The 19,603-nt window shown below is 41.8% G+C and overlaps 2 protein-coding genes across 4 annotated transcripts in view; one reads left to right on the top strand and one right to left on the bottom strand.

Moving 5' to 3' along the window:
- The window catches only part of bard1 (BRCA1 associated RING domain 1), a 32,077-nt gene extending 20,557 nt beyond the window's left edge, over window positions 1–11,520 (top strand). Inside the window, exons 9-11 of the mRNA XM_034110175.2 lie at window positions 242–334; window positions 8,022–8,119; window positions 11,009–11,520. Coding sequence (XP_033966066.1) covers window positions 242–334; window positions 8,022–8,119; window positions 11,009–11,356 — 539 coding nt within the window. The 3' untranslated portion in view covers window positions 11,357–11,520. The remainder of the gene's footprint in view (window positions 1–241; window positions 335–8,021; window positions 8,120–11,008) is intronic.
- A 1,257-nt stretch (window positions 11,521–12,777) lies between these two features.
- Window positions 12,778–19,603, bottom strand: part of vwc2l (von Willebrand factor C domain containing 2 like) — a 33,343-nt gene continuing 26,517 nt past the window's right edge. For 2 of the 3 annotated variants that reach the window (XM_034109412.1, XM_034109410.1), the window contains exon 4: window positions 12,778–16,479. In XM_034109412.1, coding sequence (XP_033965303.1) covers window positions 16,328–16,479 — 152 coding nt within the window. In that variant the 3' untranslated portion in view covers window positions 12,778–16,327. The remainder of the gene's footprint in view (window positions 16,480–19,603) is intronic. The other variant, XM_034109413.1, reaches the window with a different exon arrangement.

Below are 19,603 nucleotides of genomic sequence, written 5' to 3'. Positions count from 1 at the left end.
TGAAAGAAGCCGTTGCATGGCCTTTTGTTGCCTTGAATTGCTTGACAGTTTTCCACTCAATGTCTAAAATATAGACGGAATTTCAAATTAAGGCACTTGGAGATGTTATAAATGTTTAATGTTTAATGTATAATAACATGCATACACACTCTGTTTAGCCTCAAATCTTGGAGGACAGCAGCAGGAACCATCCTGTGTAGCACAACTTATTTGCCTGTTGTGTGTTTATGTCTTCCTCCAGTGAGCCATGTCGTGGTGCCAGAAGGACACATGCCCACCACCAGCTCCACCCTCATGGGTCTTCTTGCTGGCTGCTGGGTTGTCAAATGCAGCTGTGAGTATAGAGAGAGATGGAGCGGCTATTTTTGGATGACATGTGTAACAACGTTCCAGTTGGCACCTGTGTGACTTCCTACCGCAGTGACACAGGAGCTGATTTCATCCAACATATCCTTAATGTTTAATGTGGACTCAGATTGGCCTGTCGTTCTCTTTTAAACTCTGATGAAAGAGTTGAGCCCAGACTTTGGATTATTGTATTCATGTACTGATCTTCATATTCATCAAAACAGAAATGTAACTCTAAATAATGTTCAGTTAATCATGTTTACGATTAGAGATGATCCGATCACGTGATCGGGGATCGGAGCCGATCACGTGATTTTCAAAAGATCGGAATCGGGAGAAAAAAATCGGGGATCGGGATTTTTTTTTTAATATAAAATATTTTTATTATTTTATTTAATGTTACAAAACAAAAATGACAATGTTCACGTCTTAAAGTCATCCTGAGGCCTTAGTTTTGGTTTAAAATTACACAACATCATGCATGTGTTGCTTCTGTTGGGCTTGTTTTCAGACCTGGTTGCTTATTTCTCTCAAATCTGGCAACAGAGTGGGCGCAGTGTCTAATAGTAGCAGTAAGCTAACGAGAGGCTACGTTCAGCTGGTGACTCGGGACAGAGAAAATGTCAGGAGTTTGGAAGTATTATAAAATTGAAAGCGAAGGCAGTGTAACAGCCAGATGCAATGTTTGCAAGGCAGAGGTTCCGCGTGGTGGAAAGAACAGAGCTACGTTCAACACGACCAATCTAATACGCTACCTGAGAAACAAACACCAACAACAACACGACGAGTACACAGCGGCCACTCAGGTAACGGCACTGAAACAACCGACACTTTCAGAGACTTTTAAAAGGAAAGAGAAACTGCCCCAGAACAGTGAAAAGGCCAAAAAAATAACAGCCAAGATAACTGACTTCATCGCGTTGGATGACCAGCCGTTATCTGTTACCTTTCTTTTCTCTTAATGCATTGCATCAGATCGGATCGGGAAAAATCGGTATCGGCAGATTGTCAAAATCAAATGATCGGAATCGGATCGGGAAATCCCTATTTACGATGGGTTCGAAATTCAAAAATGTAACTCATTCTCTCCTACATTAACGGAGAGATTCGAATTCACCATGTCCATGACTGACACTTATGTTTGGATATCAGCTCCTGATTCATTAAAAGCACATGGTTTTAACATTCTCTTCACTCACTGCAGCCCACGATCACACTCCATAAGTCAATGACATCGTGACTTTGGGTAAACGTCTGGCTCAATTCAACCTTTTTGAGCTTTTATTAAAGCATTTTTCACTGTTGGTAACAGTTTGAAGTGTTTTTGAAGTGCCTTGGTTATTTATAATGTATTTTATCATTAGACAAAGGAGCACAAATGTCAGTTGTTAATTTATTTTCCATACTCACTGTAGACTACTTAACAAGCCTATTTATTTATTGCCTTCTGGGAATAGTTTGGCATTTTAGGAAATATGCTTATTTGACTCATTGTCTGATAAGATTGATCCCCCTCTCATGCTAGTTGTGAGACTTCTGCAGAGCTGTTGGTTAGCGTAGCTTAGCATAAAGAATGAGCTCAGCGACACGGCAAGCCTGGCAGTGACCGGCATTAAAAGGGTAAATACAATACATACACATACAACTCGCTTGTTTAGTACATATAAAAGCAAAATTGTTAAAACAACTACACAACATTTTACGTGGGTTTGTGTGGTAAACTATATATTTTTGGGGGGGGGGGGGGGCAGCTGACTAGTATGTGATTTATTGTCTGGCATAAAACGGTAAATGCAGCATTTGATTTAAAATGAGACTAAACTTTTCTATTTCAGATTTTAAATTAGCTCAAAGACCAAAATGTGTTCCTCAACAGACATGGCAAAGTTTTAATTGCTGGAAAAACATTTGGTCTCTCCCTTGAGAGGTCCTTGAAAGAACGGTCATAAATACGAACAAAAACACACACACACACACACACACACACACACACACACACACACACACACACACACACATTGCATTTAGCTGACGCTTTTATCCAATGCGACTTACAATAAGTGCGTTCGACCAACAAAATACAAACTTGAAGAAAACAGAATCATATAAGTACATCAGGTTTCATAGAGCAAAAACATTTCAAGTGCTACTCAACTGGCTTTAGATAAGCCAGCCCTTTATTAGTATATAAGTGCTTTGTTAATAGTTCTATCGCTCGAAGTGGAGTCGAAAGAGATGAGTTTTCAGTCTGCGCCGGAAGGTGTGTAAGCTTTCTGCTGTCCTGATGTCAATGGGGAGCTCATTCCACCATTTTGGAGCCAGGATAGCAAACCCACGTGTTTTTGCTGATGGGAACACACACACACACACACACACACACACACACACACACACACACACACACACACACACATACACATTCCTGAGATAATTAGATTGGACAACTCCGCAAAGTGAGCTACTTGATAACCAGCTTACATTTTCAACAGTTGTATTATTTATCTCTTTTTAAGCTAATCTTGTTTTGTGTGCTATCTACAAGGTCACATTTGTATTTCAAAGAGGGCGCTTGCCTAAGGATTTCCATCTCTATTTGTTATTTTTGTTGCAATAAGATAAATTAAGGTCGCATTCAGACCACAGTTTGTTACATCGTTTCATTTTTCAGAAGGTTCGGTTTGCGTTCACACGAGCAAAACTCAAACGGACTATAAACTTTAAACACAAGTCATGTGCTCGGAAATGCTGTAACCATTGGTCAGACATTCAGGGGGTAAACACGCAAATCCCGGCAATTTCTACCGGAGCCTCCGCCATGGAGCATCGGCAGGTTATTTGCATGCTGTTAATCTGGAGAGCATATCAACAGATTCTAGCAACGTGCGATAAAAAACATTATAACACATATGAGACGTTCTGCAGTCAGGAGGGGGTTTCACCGACGGCAGGTGGCTCTGACTTTTATCTATAGTTTTTAGTTTGATTTTTACTTTACACGACACTGTTCAATACATCATTCTGCTTGACTCTTTTGCTAACGATTTTGACATCCGCGTTCTTGTGACACGTAAATACTACGCTTTGTATGTTTTGGTGCGGGCTGCGTTCACACCAGCAATGAACCGCTCCAGAGTTCACAAGCAAGCGCTCCGAGACCACCTCTTTTAGCGGACCAGGGTCCGGTTGTTCAGTTCACTTCAGAGGTCTCGGACTGCGTTCACACCGACCCAAATGAACCGCACCAAGCGGCTAAACGCACCAGGGTTCGATTCAAGGCAGGTGTGAAAGCAACCTGAACATCTGAGGTTATATTGGGAGCACAGGACTATTGGATGTGCTGCACAACAGTATGGATACACTTGATGTGTTTGTGCTCTTTCTGAATCCCAAAGAACATTTTACCTGCATGTCTGTCTCTGGAAGGAGTTTGGTGCAATTGTGTTGGATAATATGCAGTTTGGCACCAACATTTCAGCAGAAACATAATACTATTTTATAATATGGTTTAGATATATATATATATATATATATGCTGTTACACCAAACTAGTGGGACACGTGTGCATTTGACCTTTGACCAACATCTTCTCTGAAACGTTTCACGTGAAATCAGGCTGTTTTTGGAATAAGAATCCTAATGCAATAGTTTTTTCTGCAACACCTGGAATGTCCTGAAAAAACCTCTTGCATTTTTCAATTTTCATGTAAATTGGTGTGTGCCTTCTGTTGGCATGAGCAGACCTGCTTACATGTCTGACAGCCACACTGAGTGGGAGGGTGACTGGAGGAAGCAATCTCAGAATCAATGGGCCTGAAGGCTTTAATATTACCTGCGACAGGAAGATTGCTAACTTTTTTTTCCCTTCGTTGGATTTATACCAAGATGAATACTTGGAAATAATGTTTGCTATTCCCAGCCCGTCTCCCTGGCATACTTGAACCAAGTCACCAAGCACGCATTCAGAAGAAGTCGGCTTTAGTGGAAGCGAAAAGAGACTTGCTGTCAAAGAGTTTTCTGGCACCTTGATGTGCCCTTCACTGGTGTATCCGTCAGTCGCATCGACTCTCTGTGTGTGTGTGTGTGTGTGTGTGTGTGTGTGTGTGTGTGTGTGTGTGTGTGTGTGTGTGTGTGTGTGTGTGTGTGTGTGTGTGTGTGTGTGTGTGTGTGTGTGTGTGTGTGTGTGTGTGTGTGTGTGTGTGTGTGTGTGTGTGTGTGTGTGTGTGTGTGTCTCTCTCTCTTTCAGTAAGCGATTTAAAAGTTTTAACATGTGTGTGGTTGTGTCACTGTATAGGATGTTGTGCGTTTAGACCATATTCAGCCCCCCCCCCCTCTATTTTCCACACGCAGGCCGAGCTCCTGACACAGCCTGTCTCCCTCATGACAATCACTGTGGCATCTTCTGTGTCTGTCCTTGTTTTCTACGCATGCAGTGGAGTTCTCACTGTCACCTACTTTTACAGAATGTGCCTCTGCTGTCACTTAGGCCGAGCCCAAGCCTTCCCCTGTTTGGGTTTATGTTTCCTTGAAACACTTTTTCTTTTGTTAAGCATCTTATCTTCAGTGTTATATCAAGAAAAACAACTTAATCTGCCTAACAATGATCCAGTCCAACTTAGTCTTTACTCTGGGGATGAACAAATGGTTTAGATCCTTTAGTCCATCATGCACCTGTCACTAAAAGAAATGCTTCAACATTTTAGGAAATACACTTACTTAAGATGAAATAAGGATTTGAATCTCAATGCCCAACTGTCTAGTCTTCATACCACTTGCAGGGTTTTCACTCATTCACACACACATACACTGGTCGTATGGCCAAAGAACACACACACACACACACACACACACACACACACACACACACACACACACACACACACACACACACACACACACACACGGCTTTGCCTCCGGGAGCAATTTGTGGTTCCGTAACATGCCAAAGGGCACTCCGATATGTGGACTGGAAAAGCTGGAAATCGAAAGCTGATCTTTCGATTAGTGGACAACCTGCTCCTGAGCCACAGCTGCCCTAAAGCTGACTTATTAATATGTTGTCTGCCTAGCCCTATTTAAATTATTTCTTGTTTACAGCCTATGCAAATATACAGCTCTAGAAAGAATGAGGAGACCACTTCAGATTTCTTAAATCTCTACATGTATGACAGCCATTACTTTCCAGTGTATGTTGAATTCCAGCAGAGAAATGTTGTCAGTAGTTTATAGAATAAAATAATAATGTTTCTCAACACATACCTATACATAGTAAAACCAGATAAACTGATAATGCTGCAGTGGTCGGCAATGTTTTTCCAGAGCTGTATATACAATTAATGGCTTCAGGGGGAGCTAGGTAGTTACAGCTATTATTTTGAAATCTATTTTAAAACGTTTCCCTGTCGTTGAGTTCTTGCCACCCTGAGCTATAGATGGAAATGCTGCAAAACCGCAACCATGGATTGACGTTGTTTCCATTTCTCTTTTGTTATGGGTGAAACAACACCATTGTGTTTATACGGATACTTAGGGGATGTTGTCAGGAATATGTAGTTTATTTTTCACACTGCCAGACCAACTGTTTTCCCCTTCCTCAGACTGCAGATCAACACTCTGAATATGCAGGAAGTTCATCTCACTCTCAATAAACACTTAAAGCCCATATCCCAAAATGTTGATCTTTAATAATTAATAATAATTCCTTACATTTATTATAGCGCTTTTCCAGTGCTCAAAGCGCTTTACAGATAAACATTACCCACAGGAGCAAGTTCAGGTGAAGTGTCTTGCCCAAGGACACAACGGCTTTACAGACGCAGCAGCGGCGGGTTTCACCCCTTGATCTGATGATCATTGCACAGCGCACTGCGCCACACCGTCCATCTTCACGCCTCAAAGTCATCGAGGCGCTTTTACAAGTACACATTAGTATCATACATGTACTGTGGACAATACCCACAGGAGCAAATCCGGGTGAAGTGTCTCGCCCAAGGACACAACGGCCTGACGCAGTGGCGGCAGGAGCGGGTTTCGAACTTTACCTCTTCTTATCTTTATTTCACTATTTTGACTAATTTCCCTAAACCTCTGTTCCTGCCACTGCTACTTTCATCCATTGACAGGACGACATGTGCAACCATGTGCTATCTCTCTGTGTCCTCACATGTTATTTGCTAGCAGGAGGCTGCTCTTGGGCACCTGTCCAATTACACACTTGCTTATTAATGGAGGCATTAATACTAGGCATTGAACCAAGGCCTCAACTGTGGGGTGATGTTTTGCTGCTATGCCGCATTTGCACACCTGCACACAGCGGTTGGTAATTAAGAGACTGATTATGGATAAAGAAGGAGCTGTTGTACCCCACATGGAGTCGGTAGTGTCAGAATTGACCTTCAGAATTTCATAAAAGTCCAACTATAGTATCCAGTTGGTTTCATGTATAACCAATGAAGTACGTTCATCTGGCTGTTCACTTATTCATTGACTCGGGAAGGAAGGAATGTGAAATATTTTCTGCTCCAAGTCTTTGTGAACGTAATTAGCAAATATGCTAATGGCTCCTCGGCTCTAAACGCCAGCGTCCGGAGCGATTACCCGCAGTATCTCCCCTCGTCTCTGCCCAAGTCTCTGGCACGTTCCCTGTGAAGGAAGGCTGTCAAATTAAGGGGGATGAATAAATGTAATTACACTCGACCACAGGACTGCAGACTGTGTGTGTGTGTGTTATGTGCTGGTTCATGACACGGTGCTGTATCGTGACAAGATATAGACACACACTTTACCCTCACCTGTTCATGCCACCACATCTTGCAGCTGGAAGCATTGTGTGAATCATAGACTGCAACAGTTGGAAGTGTTATTCATTACATTACATTTAGCTGACGCTTTTCTCCAAAGCGACTTACAATAAGTACATTCGACCAGGAAGACACAACCTTGAAGAAAACAGAATGATATAAGTACATCAGGTTTCATAGAGCCAAACATTTCAAGTGCTACTCAACTGGCTTTAGATAAGCCAGTCCTTTATTAGTATATAAGTGCTCAGTTAGCAGTTCTTTGTTAGTAATTCTATCGCTCGAAGTGGAGGCTTAGCTTAATGCTCGGATATCTTTCACACCCTTTATACTCTTTTACAACAAGTGTAGTTTGTTATAATATACAACTTTTTCTTATACCCCACCATGGTATTCAGTAACAGAACATTTACAGGGATCTGCAGCACAGGGATCGGTGTTGTTAAAAAGCATTTCTTATCTGTGACAGTGGGGGGCTCATTCAAATATGTAACTTGTGTCCCTCCGATGCCTACACTCTTTTCAAATAAAACGTGTCTGTCTTTTAAGATGCTTTTTGTAAGGACTTAGAAATAAAGATGATTCTCTAACTGAAAAGATGCTGGCTGTCACACGGCACTAATTTGACTTTGTAAAACCTCCAGAGATGAAGAGAGCGAGAGATGATGCTCAAATTCTGCTTAAGCTGGAGATGCTTAAAACGAGGCTTGCATCATTAACTCCATCAGGCTGTGGGCATCTCTCTCTGTCAACAACTGCAGCTCTGCCAATACTACAATCTTCCAACTCAACATGAGCTTAGTCTTTCTCCCCTCACAATTGCCTCTTTTAAGTCAATATAATTAGCTGTAACTTTCTCTTTTTCTTTGATGCCAGGGGTGGAGGCATGTCTGCAGGCAGGCGAGTGGATGCCTGAAAATGAGCACGAAGCGGGAGAAGGCCCACAGCGAAGTCGCATCAACAGATGCAGCTTGGTAATTGAGACGCACACAAACAAACTCCTCTAATAGATGATTATAGATTGTCTAGACCAGGGGTGTCAAACTCAATTTCATTGTGGGCCACATCAGAATTATGGTTGCACTCAAAGGGCCGGTTGTCACGTTAAGACTATATCAATCTACATATATAAATATATCATATATATTAAATAATGTATTATTGGCTCTGCATTGGATTATTATCAGTTCTGGTAATAACTTCATAAATAATTACGTCTGAAAGCAGAAGTCTAGGGCAAATAGTTTAAAGCAAATACTCAACAATTACACCAATTGTTATACTATATTGTTTGCAAGCTCTTGTGGGCCACATCAAAGGAGGTCACGGGCCGGATTTGGCCCGCGGGCCTTGAGTTTGACACCCCTGGTCTAGACTCTGTCTTGCCTTTCCAGACAGTGACGCATTGTTATTCCTCATCAGCATGGAGTAGCATGAAAAGTACTTCCTTTAATTCTTTCCTTGGATTTTTGAAACTCCAATTTGTAATTTAGTTGTTTTCTTTTAATCGCACCAAAAGAAAAAACTTCAAATTACATTACATTGCATTTAGCTGACGCTTTTATCCAAAGCGACTTACAATAAGTACATTCGACCAGGAAGACACAACCTTGAAGAAAACAGAATCATATAAGAACATCAGGTTTCAAAGAGCCAATCGTTTCAAGTGCTACTCAACTGGCTATAGATAAGCCAGTCCTTTATTAGTATATAAGTGCTCTGTTAGCAGCTCTTTGTTAGTAATTCTATCGCTCGAAGTGGAGTCGAAAGAGATGAGTTTTCAGTCTGCGCCGGAAGGTGTGTAAGCTTTCTGCGGTCCTGATTTCAATGGGGAGCTCATTCCACCATTTTGGAGCCAGGATAGCAAACCCACGTGTTTTTGCTGATGGGAACTTGGGTCCCCTTCGCAGCGAGGGTGCAGCGAGTCGTTTGGCTGATGCAGAGCGTAGAGCACGTGCTGGGGTGTACAGTTTAACCATGTCCTGGATGTAGGAAGGGCCAAATGTTTCAGATCTGATCATATTAGGTTAACTATAGACATAACTTGTAATAATAGTAGATAGAAACATTGATAACATCAGCATTCAACCCTTTGCGATAACACGAATATACTCTATCAGCGTTTTTCAGAACAATGGACACAAACTCGTGCAGGATGACGAGTGAGTCATCAATTAGCGAAGGCAGGGTTAGACGATATCAAAGGCTGTTTTTGGTGTTAAATAAATACCATAAACCAGCAAGAACACACTAACCCCACCTCAAAGCCACGTGTTAAAGGATGATGCAGTGGGGAAGCTTCTTTGCAAGTCGCCTTGTAAGGTTTATAAGGGTGGAGAGTAAACTTAATGCAGCAAAATACTAGCACAGTCCTGGAGGAAGCCTTGTTGCTGTGGGAGAGAGCTGTAAGTTGGGAGAGGATTTATTTCCCACAGCAGCAACTACTCCAAACAAAGTCAAGGCTGTACTGGAGAGCCTACCAAATATCAACGACATTAATGTCCCGCTGTGGGCGAGTCAGAGTCCTGACCTCAGTGCAAACGAGGACTGCAGCTTCCATTCCGAGCCCTATGAAAGTTGACGGAGCTTTTGTCATTTTAGAAAGAACAGGGACACCCTGCCTCTACTAGATGGCAACGCGTATACAGACACCCTCAAGGCTGAAATAAGTAAAATTATGAAATATGAAAAAGTCAGATGGTAGTAACTTCTAATAGACATTGTCTGTATATATTAAATTGTAAGAGATATATATTTTTAAGGATTGGCACTTGTGTAGTCTATACAGGGCTTGTTATATTGATGCGTGTGCAGTCAGGCATGGTTATAAACACATGCTAGTCTAGTTGATCTAGGCTGTCCGTATTGTCAGCTTCTCTTTCTGTCTGTCTTGCAAATTTAACATTTCCATTTCCAAGTAAAAGTGAAACCCAACCAAAAAGTCAAATATTGTTCTCACTAGAAACTCTTGAGGGAGCCGGTTTACTCCCCAAAAACAGTCGAGTTCATTGGTGCAGAGAACAGAAGAGTCTCCAGTGGCCTAATTCACTGCTGCTTTGAACACCAATGCTAAATGGTTCTGAGGTCTGCCTGGAGAACGGTGCTGATAAATGGTCTCCTGGCTCTTCTGCAAAGAAGTAAATACAAAGCCTCCACACAGACACTTAGAAATATGAGAGTTTAACTCCGTCATGGACAAAAGGAGAGACTTTAATCCTTGTGCCACTGTTCTTCCAAGAACTGAGGTTTTTATTCTGGTGTCTAACATGTTTTTTTATAAAGAAGATAATGTTGTGTTTTAGATTTTAAAGGTTTTGGTATTATGCAAAATCCACATTTTCAAGTCTTTTCTACATCAACATGTGTCCCCTCTGTGTTAAGACATTCTGAAAGTTTCAGGAAAAAAAGATTAGCTCTCTTTTTGTCCTGATCCATTTATATAAAAACCCATCTGAAAATGAGCTGATCAGATTTTAGCCATTTTATGTCATAACGATTTTTTGGCTTGTGTAACCATTAGCCAATCACCAACCAAGGTAACCCCCCCCCCCCCCTTAGCACCTGAATCTCCTCCTAGAGCACCATTGTGTTCTTTCTAACCAAATCTCTCTCAGAGGGGCGTGGGGAGGGGCTCCTTATTTTCATCTAAACTTTAACAGACAGAGAATCAGCACTTTTGAAACAGGGCTGAAACAGAGGGGATTATGGGTAATGCTGCAATGATCTGTTTGGTGTTTGGAGCCAAACACTTCAGAGACATGTTTTGTATATATCTGAGACCTATAATATATTGATGAAAAACAGTATAATAAGGGACCTTTAATAAAAGCCCCCCTACTAATGCTTGAATTAATATTTTGTAGCTCCCACTGCTCTTCGATGGCTGTTTCTTCTTCCTCCTTGGCTCCTTCAAAGCGCCGTCCAAAGACAAGCTCACCAAGCTGCTCAGGGAGGGGGGGGGTCAGCTCCTGATCCGGCAGCCCAAGCCCGACAGCGACGTGACGCAGACCCTGAACGCTGCGGCCTACCACGCTCTGCCGGGCTCCGACCAGGCCCTCTGCACCCAGTACATCATCTTTGACCGCCAGTGCCCCCACAAGCCACCAGCGGTGAGGAGGGGTAAGGTGTGGTCCGCTCCCTCCAACTGGATCATCGACTGCATCGCTGCCTTCCGACTCCTCCCCGTGTCTCACCCTCAAACATCGGTTTAAACAGGTTTTCATATATTCAATAACAATTGAGCTCTTTTATAACGTGTCCTTAAGCATGGTCATCATGTTCTCTCTTTGTTTTTTGGATATGCAATGATTAAGTTGACAGTTATCACCAAAACATTTTAATGTTGCTTAAAATAATAAAGTGCCAATGTGCCCAATTTGCTGTTTGTTCATTTTTCGCGGGTGAAATATGTCTCCTACATATGATGCACACTATAAACAAGTGCTGATACTGTTGTGATGAACACGCCTGGAAAAAACCCTTCACCTGGAAGCTTGCCGTACTAATCCCTGTCAGATGACCTGAAGCACCTTAACTGACTTCCTGCATCGTGAAGAAGCAGAAACATTACTTCAGATCAATCCAGATGTTCAGACTCCTCGCTCTTTCTAAAGGTGAGCACTGCCACACTGTGAAGGAAACCCACTTCAGCTGCTTGTGTCCTCACTCTGATTCCTCAGGTTATTACCCCGAGGTCTTGGCCATAGATGAAGTAGATCTACTGGTAAATTGCTCCCTCTTCACCACCACACCAACAATTCCTGCATCGCTGTTGGTCCTTCTCCACTATCACTAGCAGTATGCAGTTGTATCTGTTGTGTGTGTGTGTCGCACTCAAATCAATGTCTAGCCTGCCGCTGTGTTTACTGTGTGGTTTTAGAGTGCGATTGCATTCCATAATCTGCACTAGTTTACCACACAAGGATACATATCTAATTGATAATGCGTGTTTGATACAAATGCAGTGAGTAGGTCCCTGAAAAGATCAACAAAGATTCAACAAAAAGTGTATAGTAGGAAAAACAAAGCAATTAAAGTTCCCTCACAGCATTGGCACTTGCTGTGTCCACCTAAATTGTGTGCGTGTGTGTTCCCCACTGCCTGGAGGTATGTGTGCTTTAAGAGGTCGCCTACTGGCCATCTCCCAAGATGCCATTTTCAATGGGATTAGTCTGGGATGCACCTAATTGCTATTGATTGCGATGTGCTGCATAAAATTGCTTTCCTTTTCTTGTCCACGGCGGGAGGTTCTGGAAGGCAATTAGTAGTGCGGACGAGATAGAAGCCCAGTCGGACTTGTAATGAAATGGAAGCAGGAATGAACCTGTGAGTAATGCCCTTGAACGCACTGAGCATATCACAAGCATTAAGCACTGGTATTTTATATTTAGTCTTTCTCACATAGCCCCAGGAAAATACTGCACCTTCTATTTATCCTGCAATGTTTAGCGTCGGAAAAATGGCCCCGGAGTTTGGCTGTGTCGTGGGTAACACACATTGTTTCTTGTTTGTTGCATCTTGTGTTTGTGCAGAACATAATACGGTTCATTCAAGTGCCGAGAAAATCTGTTCTTTTGGCAGACTTATATTACACATTTTCCCTTAGTTGTTAATCTTGTGCTTTCATCTTGAATTGTGTCCAGAAGCATCAGCATGTTTACAAAAAAAGAAATCCACACTCACTTTTGTTGAATAACACTTCTTTTCATGTCTATTTAATAAAATAGTTTTTGCCTCAATGAATAATACACATTTTCCACATTTCTTACGTCTTTCTTTTTTTTTTAACTCCACTTCAGAATACACATTATACGTTTTAAAGATATTTACATATGAACAACATGGGGACACCAAGGGTTCTTTAACTTTTTTAAATGTGGTTTTGTTGTTTCTTGTACAGCGTGAACCTGCAAGCATGTGGTCATTTACAATCAAAGATGCTGTTCATTTTAAACATAAATCTTAATGTCCTTATAGAAATGATACTATCCCACCTTTGAATGAACAGACCCTTGGTGCCCCCAAATCTACAATTGATTGTATAATAACAGTGTTTCTCTCTTCGTGTTCCACATAGTACTGTGTTGGTTTTCAGGCACACTTTATGTAACAGTTTTTTTGCTAAAAAAACAAACAAAAACGACCAGAAAAAATCATTCACGGTTTCCAGCTACAGTTAGTCAGTGTCTCATGGAAAGAGCGGATGGTGTACCGATTACAAAATGCACATGTACAAGCCTGCAGTGTGAACAATGAGACAATGGGGGGAGGTTGGAATAGACATTTACAGACGGACATAAAGACTCTTGGCAGAAAACAAAGGGCAGACTGCTGTCCTTGAAACTGCAGATTCACATATCTGCAATGAGGAATGTAATTTCTCTAGGTTTGCCCGGGCAGAGCCTCTCTGAAATGCCTTTTTTCTTATTGTGTTCTTAAATGCAGCCCATTTCAAACGACACACAAAGGAATCTACTGCATGTCCACACGGATCCTAAACGCTCCTCTTTAGTTGTAAATGACAGCTTTAAAAGTAATTTCCATGACAACTGTTTATGCTCAACCATTTTGCAGTGCAGAGCGACATATGCACCAGTACAGTCTGCTGGGGTGAACACATATGCCACCGTTTTCTTCATCTACTGTCTGTTTTGAATATATGAATTGCTTTTTGATTGGATTTTTATTATTTGTTGCTTTCCACCAGCAGACTAAATCACAACTCTTGGAGGAACAATTGCATTATGTTTTTCTTGATGCGTTGACCTTCACCCTCTACTCTCATACCTTCACACCTTGTTGACAGCTTGCGAATGAATGAGAAGAGCAGTAATGGAATCCCTAGTCAGAAGGAAATTAAATCACAACAATAAAACTCACATTGACATTTCAATCAAGTCTTTGCGATACTTCTATCGGCCATTTTTTTCTTCTTCTACACTTACTTAAACCAAAAACAGTGTATTTCCCAATCTATCTGTAAATTATGATCTGATTTTCCACCCGTTATTGAATAAATGTCCTAGCACTTGTAGCCCCAATACTCCCGCTAATTCACCCCTTCTGGCAGTTACAGGAATTTCAAATGCTCGTTTTGGGCATTACATAACTTTACACCGCAAACAAAGCAGTGCTTAAATCAGCCTGAGCTGTTCATACTGTATAAAGCCAAAGGCCATGCTGAGTAAATCTTATCTGGAATAGTAATAAGGCATCGGTGGTGGCAGCCATGCCTCTGAGCCCTGGAACGCTCACTCTGCTCTTTGCTATCCAGTAAAGGTATTCAATATATTTGCTGAATAATGATTTGGCATCTAAAGTAATTAAGAATAATGACGCTCTTTTATTCATTTGAAAATGTCTGGATCACTGACGCTGTGATTGATAAACTGTAGATGTCAGTTTTGTTTTGAGTCTGCGGACGTCAATCCAGAGAGATGAGGAATGTCTTTTCATATTAAGAGACACTAAATCACTGTAGCTTAATGATCAAATGCCCCTAGCCTTGTTGTTGCACCTTATATTGAAATGCACCCACGCTTCTTTCCTTTCTTTCCTCCAACAACCATGTGCTGCAGCGTTATGCTTCATCCTGTGATATTCTTTTTAAATGAGTTTTAGTGCCTTTTAGGTAATGTACCTCTTTAGTCATTGGGCTGTATCCTATGTTCATGTCTGGCTCATTACAGAGTGCTGTGAGCTGCTATTAAGCAACGCATCCATCACCGCCCTGGAATAGTGTCTAAAAGGTTCAAAGGAACGGATTTTCTGGAAATGGAAAAATATTCTGTTGATGAATGGCATGAGTTTACTGGAATTCACCTTTGAATTAATGACTACTATTTATAATTTCCCCAAAAAAATGGTGTTTGGGGGGCTTTAATTGGGTGTTTTGTTTGTCTGGAAAACATCAAGGCAATACATTAGCTTGTCTCTTATCGTATTGCCACATCGGGAGAGCTATTCTACCATATGGGGAACGGGTGGAACTGAAGACCTATTACATTATGTTAGAGATTTGTATTTTACCAAGCCTTATGTTCTTCACTGGGTGCAGAGCAACACACTGGCTTTGAGATTGCCGATGAATGGTGTGATTGTGAATGCTCTCATGGACAATGTGCTTGTGAATGCTGCCTAAAAAGCATTTAGACAAATGCAGATGCCCTCCTTTTGTCTGCTGGTTCTGGAGCGGGCCCAGCATGCAGGCTGCGGCAGCGCCAAGCACCCAGCTGGATGATCTATCACAGAATACTCCTTGATTAAAGGAAATTAAAGCAGGCTGCTTTTGGCTCGCTAATTGCTTTGATAACAAGTTCAAGCAGTTAGTTAGCGGGAATATTTTCGAGAATATGGACCACTGAGAGAAAACAATAACGACGATTAAGCCAGCAGAGGCTGCCCAGACTTGTTGTTGTGATGCAGAGTTTTACATCTTCTCAGAGTTGCTCTCTACCAACTTTACTTTCATTCCATCTTCCCCTGGCTGTGCTGCTTCGATACAGAGACATGATTCAAAACCATAGCATGCACACAAATCAGTGTTCTGGGGTTTTACAGCAGTTTATAAAATGGACAGTAGCATAATCTAAGTGTTAGAGGTGAGTTCCTGCCATAGTGACACAAAGCCTTATGAAGACACAAACAGTAATGTGTGATGTGCATCTTGTAAACAAGCTCTTAGAGTGAAGTTGTGAAACACCTATGCAGTGCTTTTACCGGTGTTGATCCTGTTATGACTAAAACAGAAAACAGCGCTGTTAAGTGTGCTTACGGTTTGTTTTGCCTGCTGTTGGAATATTACAACACCTGCGTGATTGTGACAGACAAGTACAAGCAGATGGCATACATACAGAAATCCACATGAGCAATTCAACTTTGCCAATGGTTAGGACAAAGTTCAAAGAGCTTAGAAACTTTTTTGTGTGAGAGCAGCAAGTCAACATCTGAAAATATATATATATAGGACGATTCAAACCGGAGGGTGGAAACAGCCTTGAGACAAGTTCCGTCTTCTTCTCGGTGGCAACATTTGTGTTTGTGTGAAGCTTGTGAGCGCATCTCTTCGATGCTATGCTGTCTCAGGTTGCTTAGGAATTGTGCTCCTGCCCTGTCAATCATACAAAATGGTGCAGTAGGCAGGGCCTTGCCTGAGCTTTTCCACCATCCCCGGTGGAGTCTCTCTATGACAACGTCTGGCCGTTGAGGCACTCCCTCCGCAGGCATTGAGCCGGCTTCCACCAGTCTCCGTTGTGGCAGCGGCAGATGGTGCAGTCGTCCACCTTCACTTCAATTCCGGCTGGGATGATCGTCGTTCCAGCAAAGCAATTTGGACCTGCCGCATGGGAAGGGAGGAAAGGGGGGAAGAGAGAGACAGGAGTGAGAACGACAAGAAATGGATGTGGTTCTCCTGAGGGCTTCTCCTTTTCTGAGGTGTGGTGGAGTGATGCGGAGAGCTGCGGGGAGTTAAAGGAGTCAGAGCAGGCGTACAGATCTTTTCACGGGCATGCACTGATGGGCTTGTTTTTGCAACACTAAAGCGCTTTTGTTAGTCTCCCCTTCTCCCTCGACATGGAACGCTTTGCATCCTAATGCGCTGCAAGAGGAGAAGCCTGCCAGGAGCTGGCTTGGCAGTACAGAGAGGCTGGAGTACAGGGAGTGAGAGAGAGAGAGAGCGCTGCTTTGAGAGGCAGGATGGTGTTAATCACTTCAGTCTGTATGAAAAGGCCAAAGAAGCAATTCCTTACATGATTTCTCCCCACACTACTTCTGTGCTGACTTCTAAAACAATAAAGAACTCAGATTAATTTTGACATCTGATTGGTCCCTAACAGACTGGAGGATTTGCTTGTGCGGATCCTTTCTGCTGATATCTTTAATTAAAGGTGTCTGACTGTACCACCTCATACCCATATCTGACCATTTCGGTCTATTGAGACAGATTTTGCCTGGGTACATTTTAAGATCTGTACTTGAGGAAGCCATAAACACTGTAGCATTTGTGGAAATGCATTTATTATTGGTAAATACCACATTAAATTATTAAATCTAAGTCGTCTCACTCCTTTACTTTTTGAGACAGCCGGGCAGAGGGAGAATGTGCTATGCATTTGTCCTGGTTGTAATCATTTAGATGGAGCAATCAACAGCTCAATTGGTGTGACGGTGACTTTGGAATGCTCTGAGCATTCGGCACTAGAAAATCTGCTAGACCCAAGACTAGTAGTCATAAAAAACTCAGACGTCTCATAACTCTTATAACAAAGTAGCTTTCACGGCAAACTTTTATGGACATCTTTGTGAACTAGCTAATTTGATATAGTACAGGCAAATGAAATGGTGGCATTGTAAGTGTGTAACTGTATGGTACATCTGAAGTGCCGAGTTACACAGGGTACATTTGGGACACGGCCAGATGTGTGCAAATCTGCACAATTACTCAACTTGAGCACAACATAGGATCGTTTCATGGAGGACATTATGACATGTCCCATGTATAATTATCGAAATTAATAATAGTTGTATTCTATTCATCTGCTTTGATTTCAGGGTCCTGGTATTGTGTTCGCTCACTGTCACACCTTCACAGATAACTGAGCCTTTGTCGATGTTATAGTAACTATGATTTTCAAACTATACACTGTAAAATAGGCCTATTACTGTTTTCTGTGGTGATAATGAGGCAACTCAAAGCACACATTCAGGTAATGTAAAGACCATGGTCTTAGATACATATTGAAAGTCACACGGACAAGTCAAATGGGTCAGATTGACTTCTTCAATATATAAGCAGCGGCATGACTTTGAATGTACTAATTTCCAAAAACAGAGGGGAAATAATCCTTCAGATTCTTTAAAAATAAAAGTAGCAGTACCAAACTGTGAACATACTCCACTAAATGTGAAAGTACTTCAAAATGTTAAGTAAAAGTAGGTCAAACCTAGCTGCATGGCTGTTATTGTGTACTGTATGTTGCATGTTACTAGTTTCATTACTTAAAGGTGGGGTAGGTAAGAATGGAGAAACCAGCTCGAGTGCGCTAGAATTTGAAAGTACGCAGCCGAAAAAAATCTGCCCCTTCCTTCAGACTTCCTTACAGAGCCCCTCCTCCAACACACACGCAAGCGCACATGACCAATGAGGGCACGAGATAAGTTTGTGCACAGATGGAAGGCTGACAGGCAGGTAGGCCATCCAGTTATTTTAGCCGGGCCGGCTAAAATAATTGATCTTGCTTTTTACAGCGCCACGTCTTCCACAGATGACATTTTTTTATATATTTATTGTCATTGTCAAGTATTTAATGTATTAAATTCATTTCATTCTGAAGGGAATTACCTACTCTACCTTTAAGTTGGTCAAGGTTCAAGGTTCTTTATTTGTCATACGAACATAGCTACAGAGTAGTTATGTCAATGAAAATCTTAGGTCACAGGCTTCGCCAACAGTGCAACACAATAATACAGAAAAACAGAAAAATATAGTGCAAGTAAATACAAAAAGAAAAATAGTTTAAAAAAAGTGAAATAAGAGTCTATATGCAAGCTATTGGAATGATATATTAGATAAATAGATAAATAATTACTAAGTAGCAGATGAATGTTATGGATGTCGTTTCAACAGTTCAGGTGTTTAACAGTCTTATAGCCTGTGGGATGAAACTGTCTCTGAATCTGGTGTTTTTTGTAACGCCTGCCAGACTGTATATGGTTGTTTAACTAAAGAGGTAGGAGAACTTTCCAAACTGACAAAGGAACACTTTATGCTTTATGTTGTCAAATTCAGCCTAGCGTTAGTCAACTAGGGTTGGCCAGTAACTCGCAATGTTTCACAAGCTTTTGGTTCAGATGTTTGTCGACCTAGTTTTAATCTTCTGCAGTGTTTATGAGCGAAAACAAGCTTCAGGGGGGCAAACACCTCCATGTGACACCTGCAAAAGGAGGTGTTGGCTACCTAGTACCCCCAACCTTTGCCTTAGCACACATGAGTCCCCTTATCTATCCGGACCTGATAAAAGCTCTTTGATCTGAGCTCAGAGGAGACATTGTGAACGCTTGCCAAGTCTTAACTCTCATTGATCCACCTCTGGACAGCTGGCACAGGTTACAGGACAAACTCAGTGGAGGTTGATGAGGGAAGAGGGTCACTGGTTCTGGCTGCCAAGTGTGATTGTTTATAGCCGGATAGACTTGGAGCCACAAGGACAGAGTTTCCGCTACCTGTCACTGTCCGAAGGACACACTGTCACCGTCCGAGCCTGTGATCGATTCATGGCCAATAAAATGTAGTGAAGTCAGAAAATGTTTGTCCTGTGTCAAACTGTCCCTGCATATTACACTTTCCCTGACTGCAGCTTAAGGAGTGCATACGCATTAAGGCTCATTACAGTCGATTTGGTTCAAATATAATCATAGCTATTGCCTAGAGGTGGGAAATGATTCCATTCAAAACCACCTGC

The sequence above is a fragment of the Pseudochaenichthys georgianus genome, chromosome 21 (assembly GCF_902827115.2).
Source record: "Pseudochaenichthys georgianus chromosome 21, fPseGeo1.2, whole genome shotgun sequence".
Lineage (NCBI taxonomy): Eukaryota > Metazoa > Chordata > Actinopteri > Perciformes > Channichthyidae > Pseudochaenichthys > Pseudochaenichthys georgianus.
This window is presented reverse-complemented; position numbering and strand designations above follow the sequence as displayed.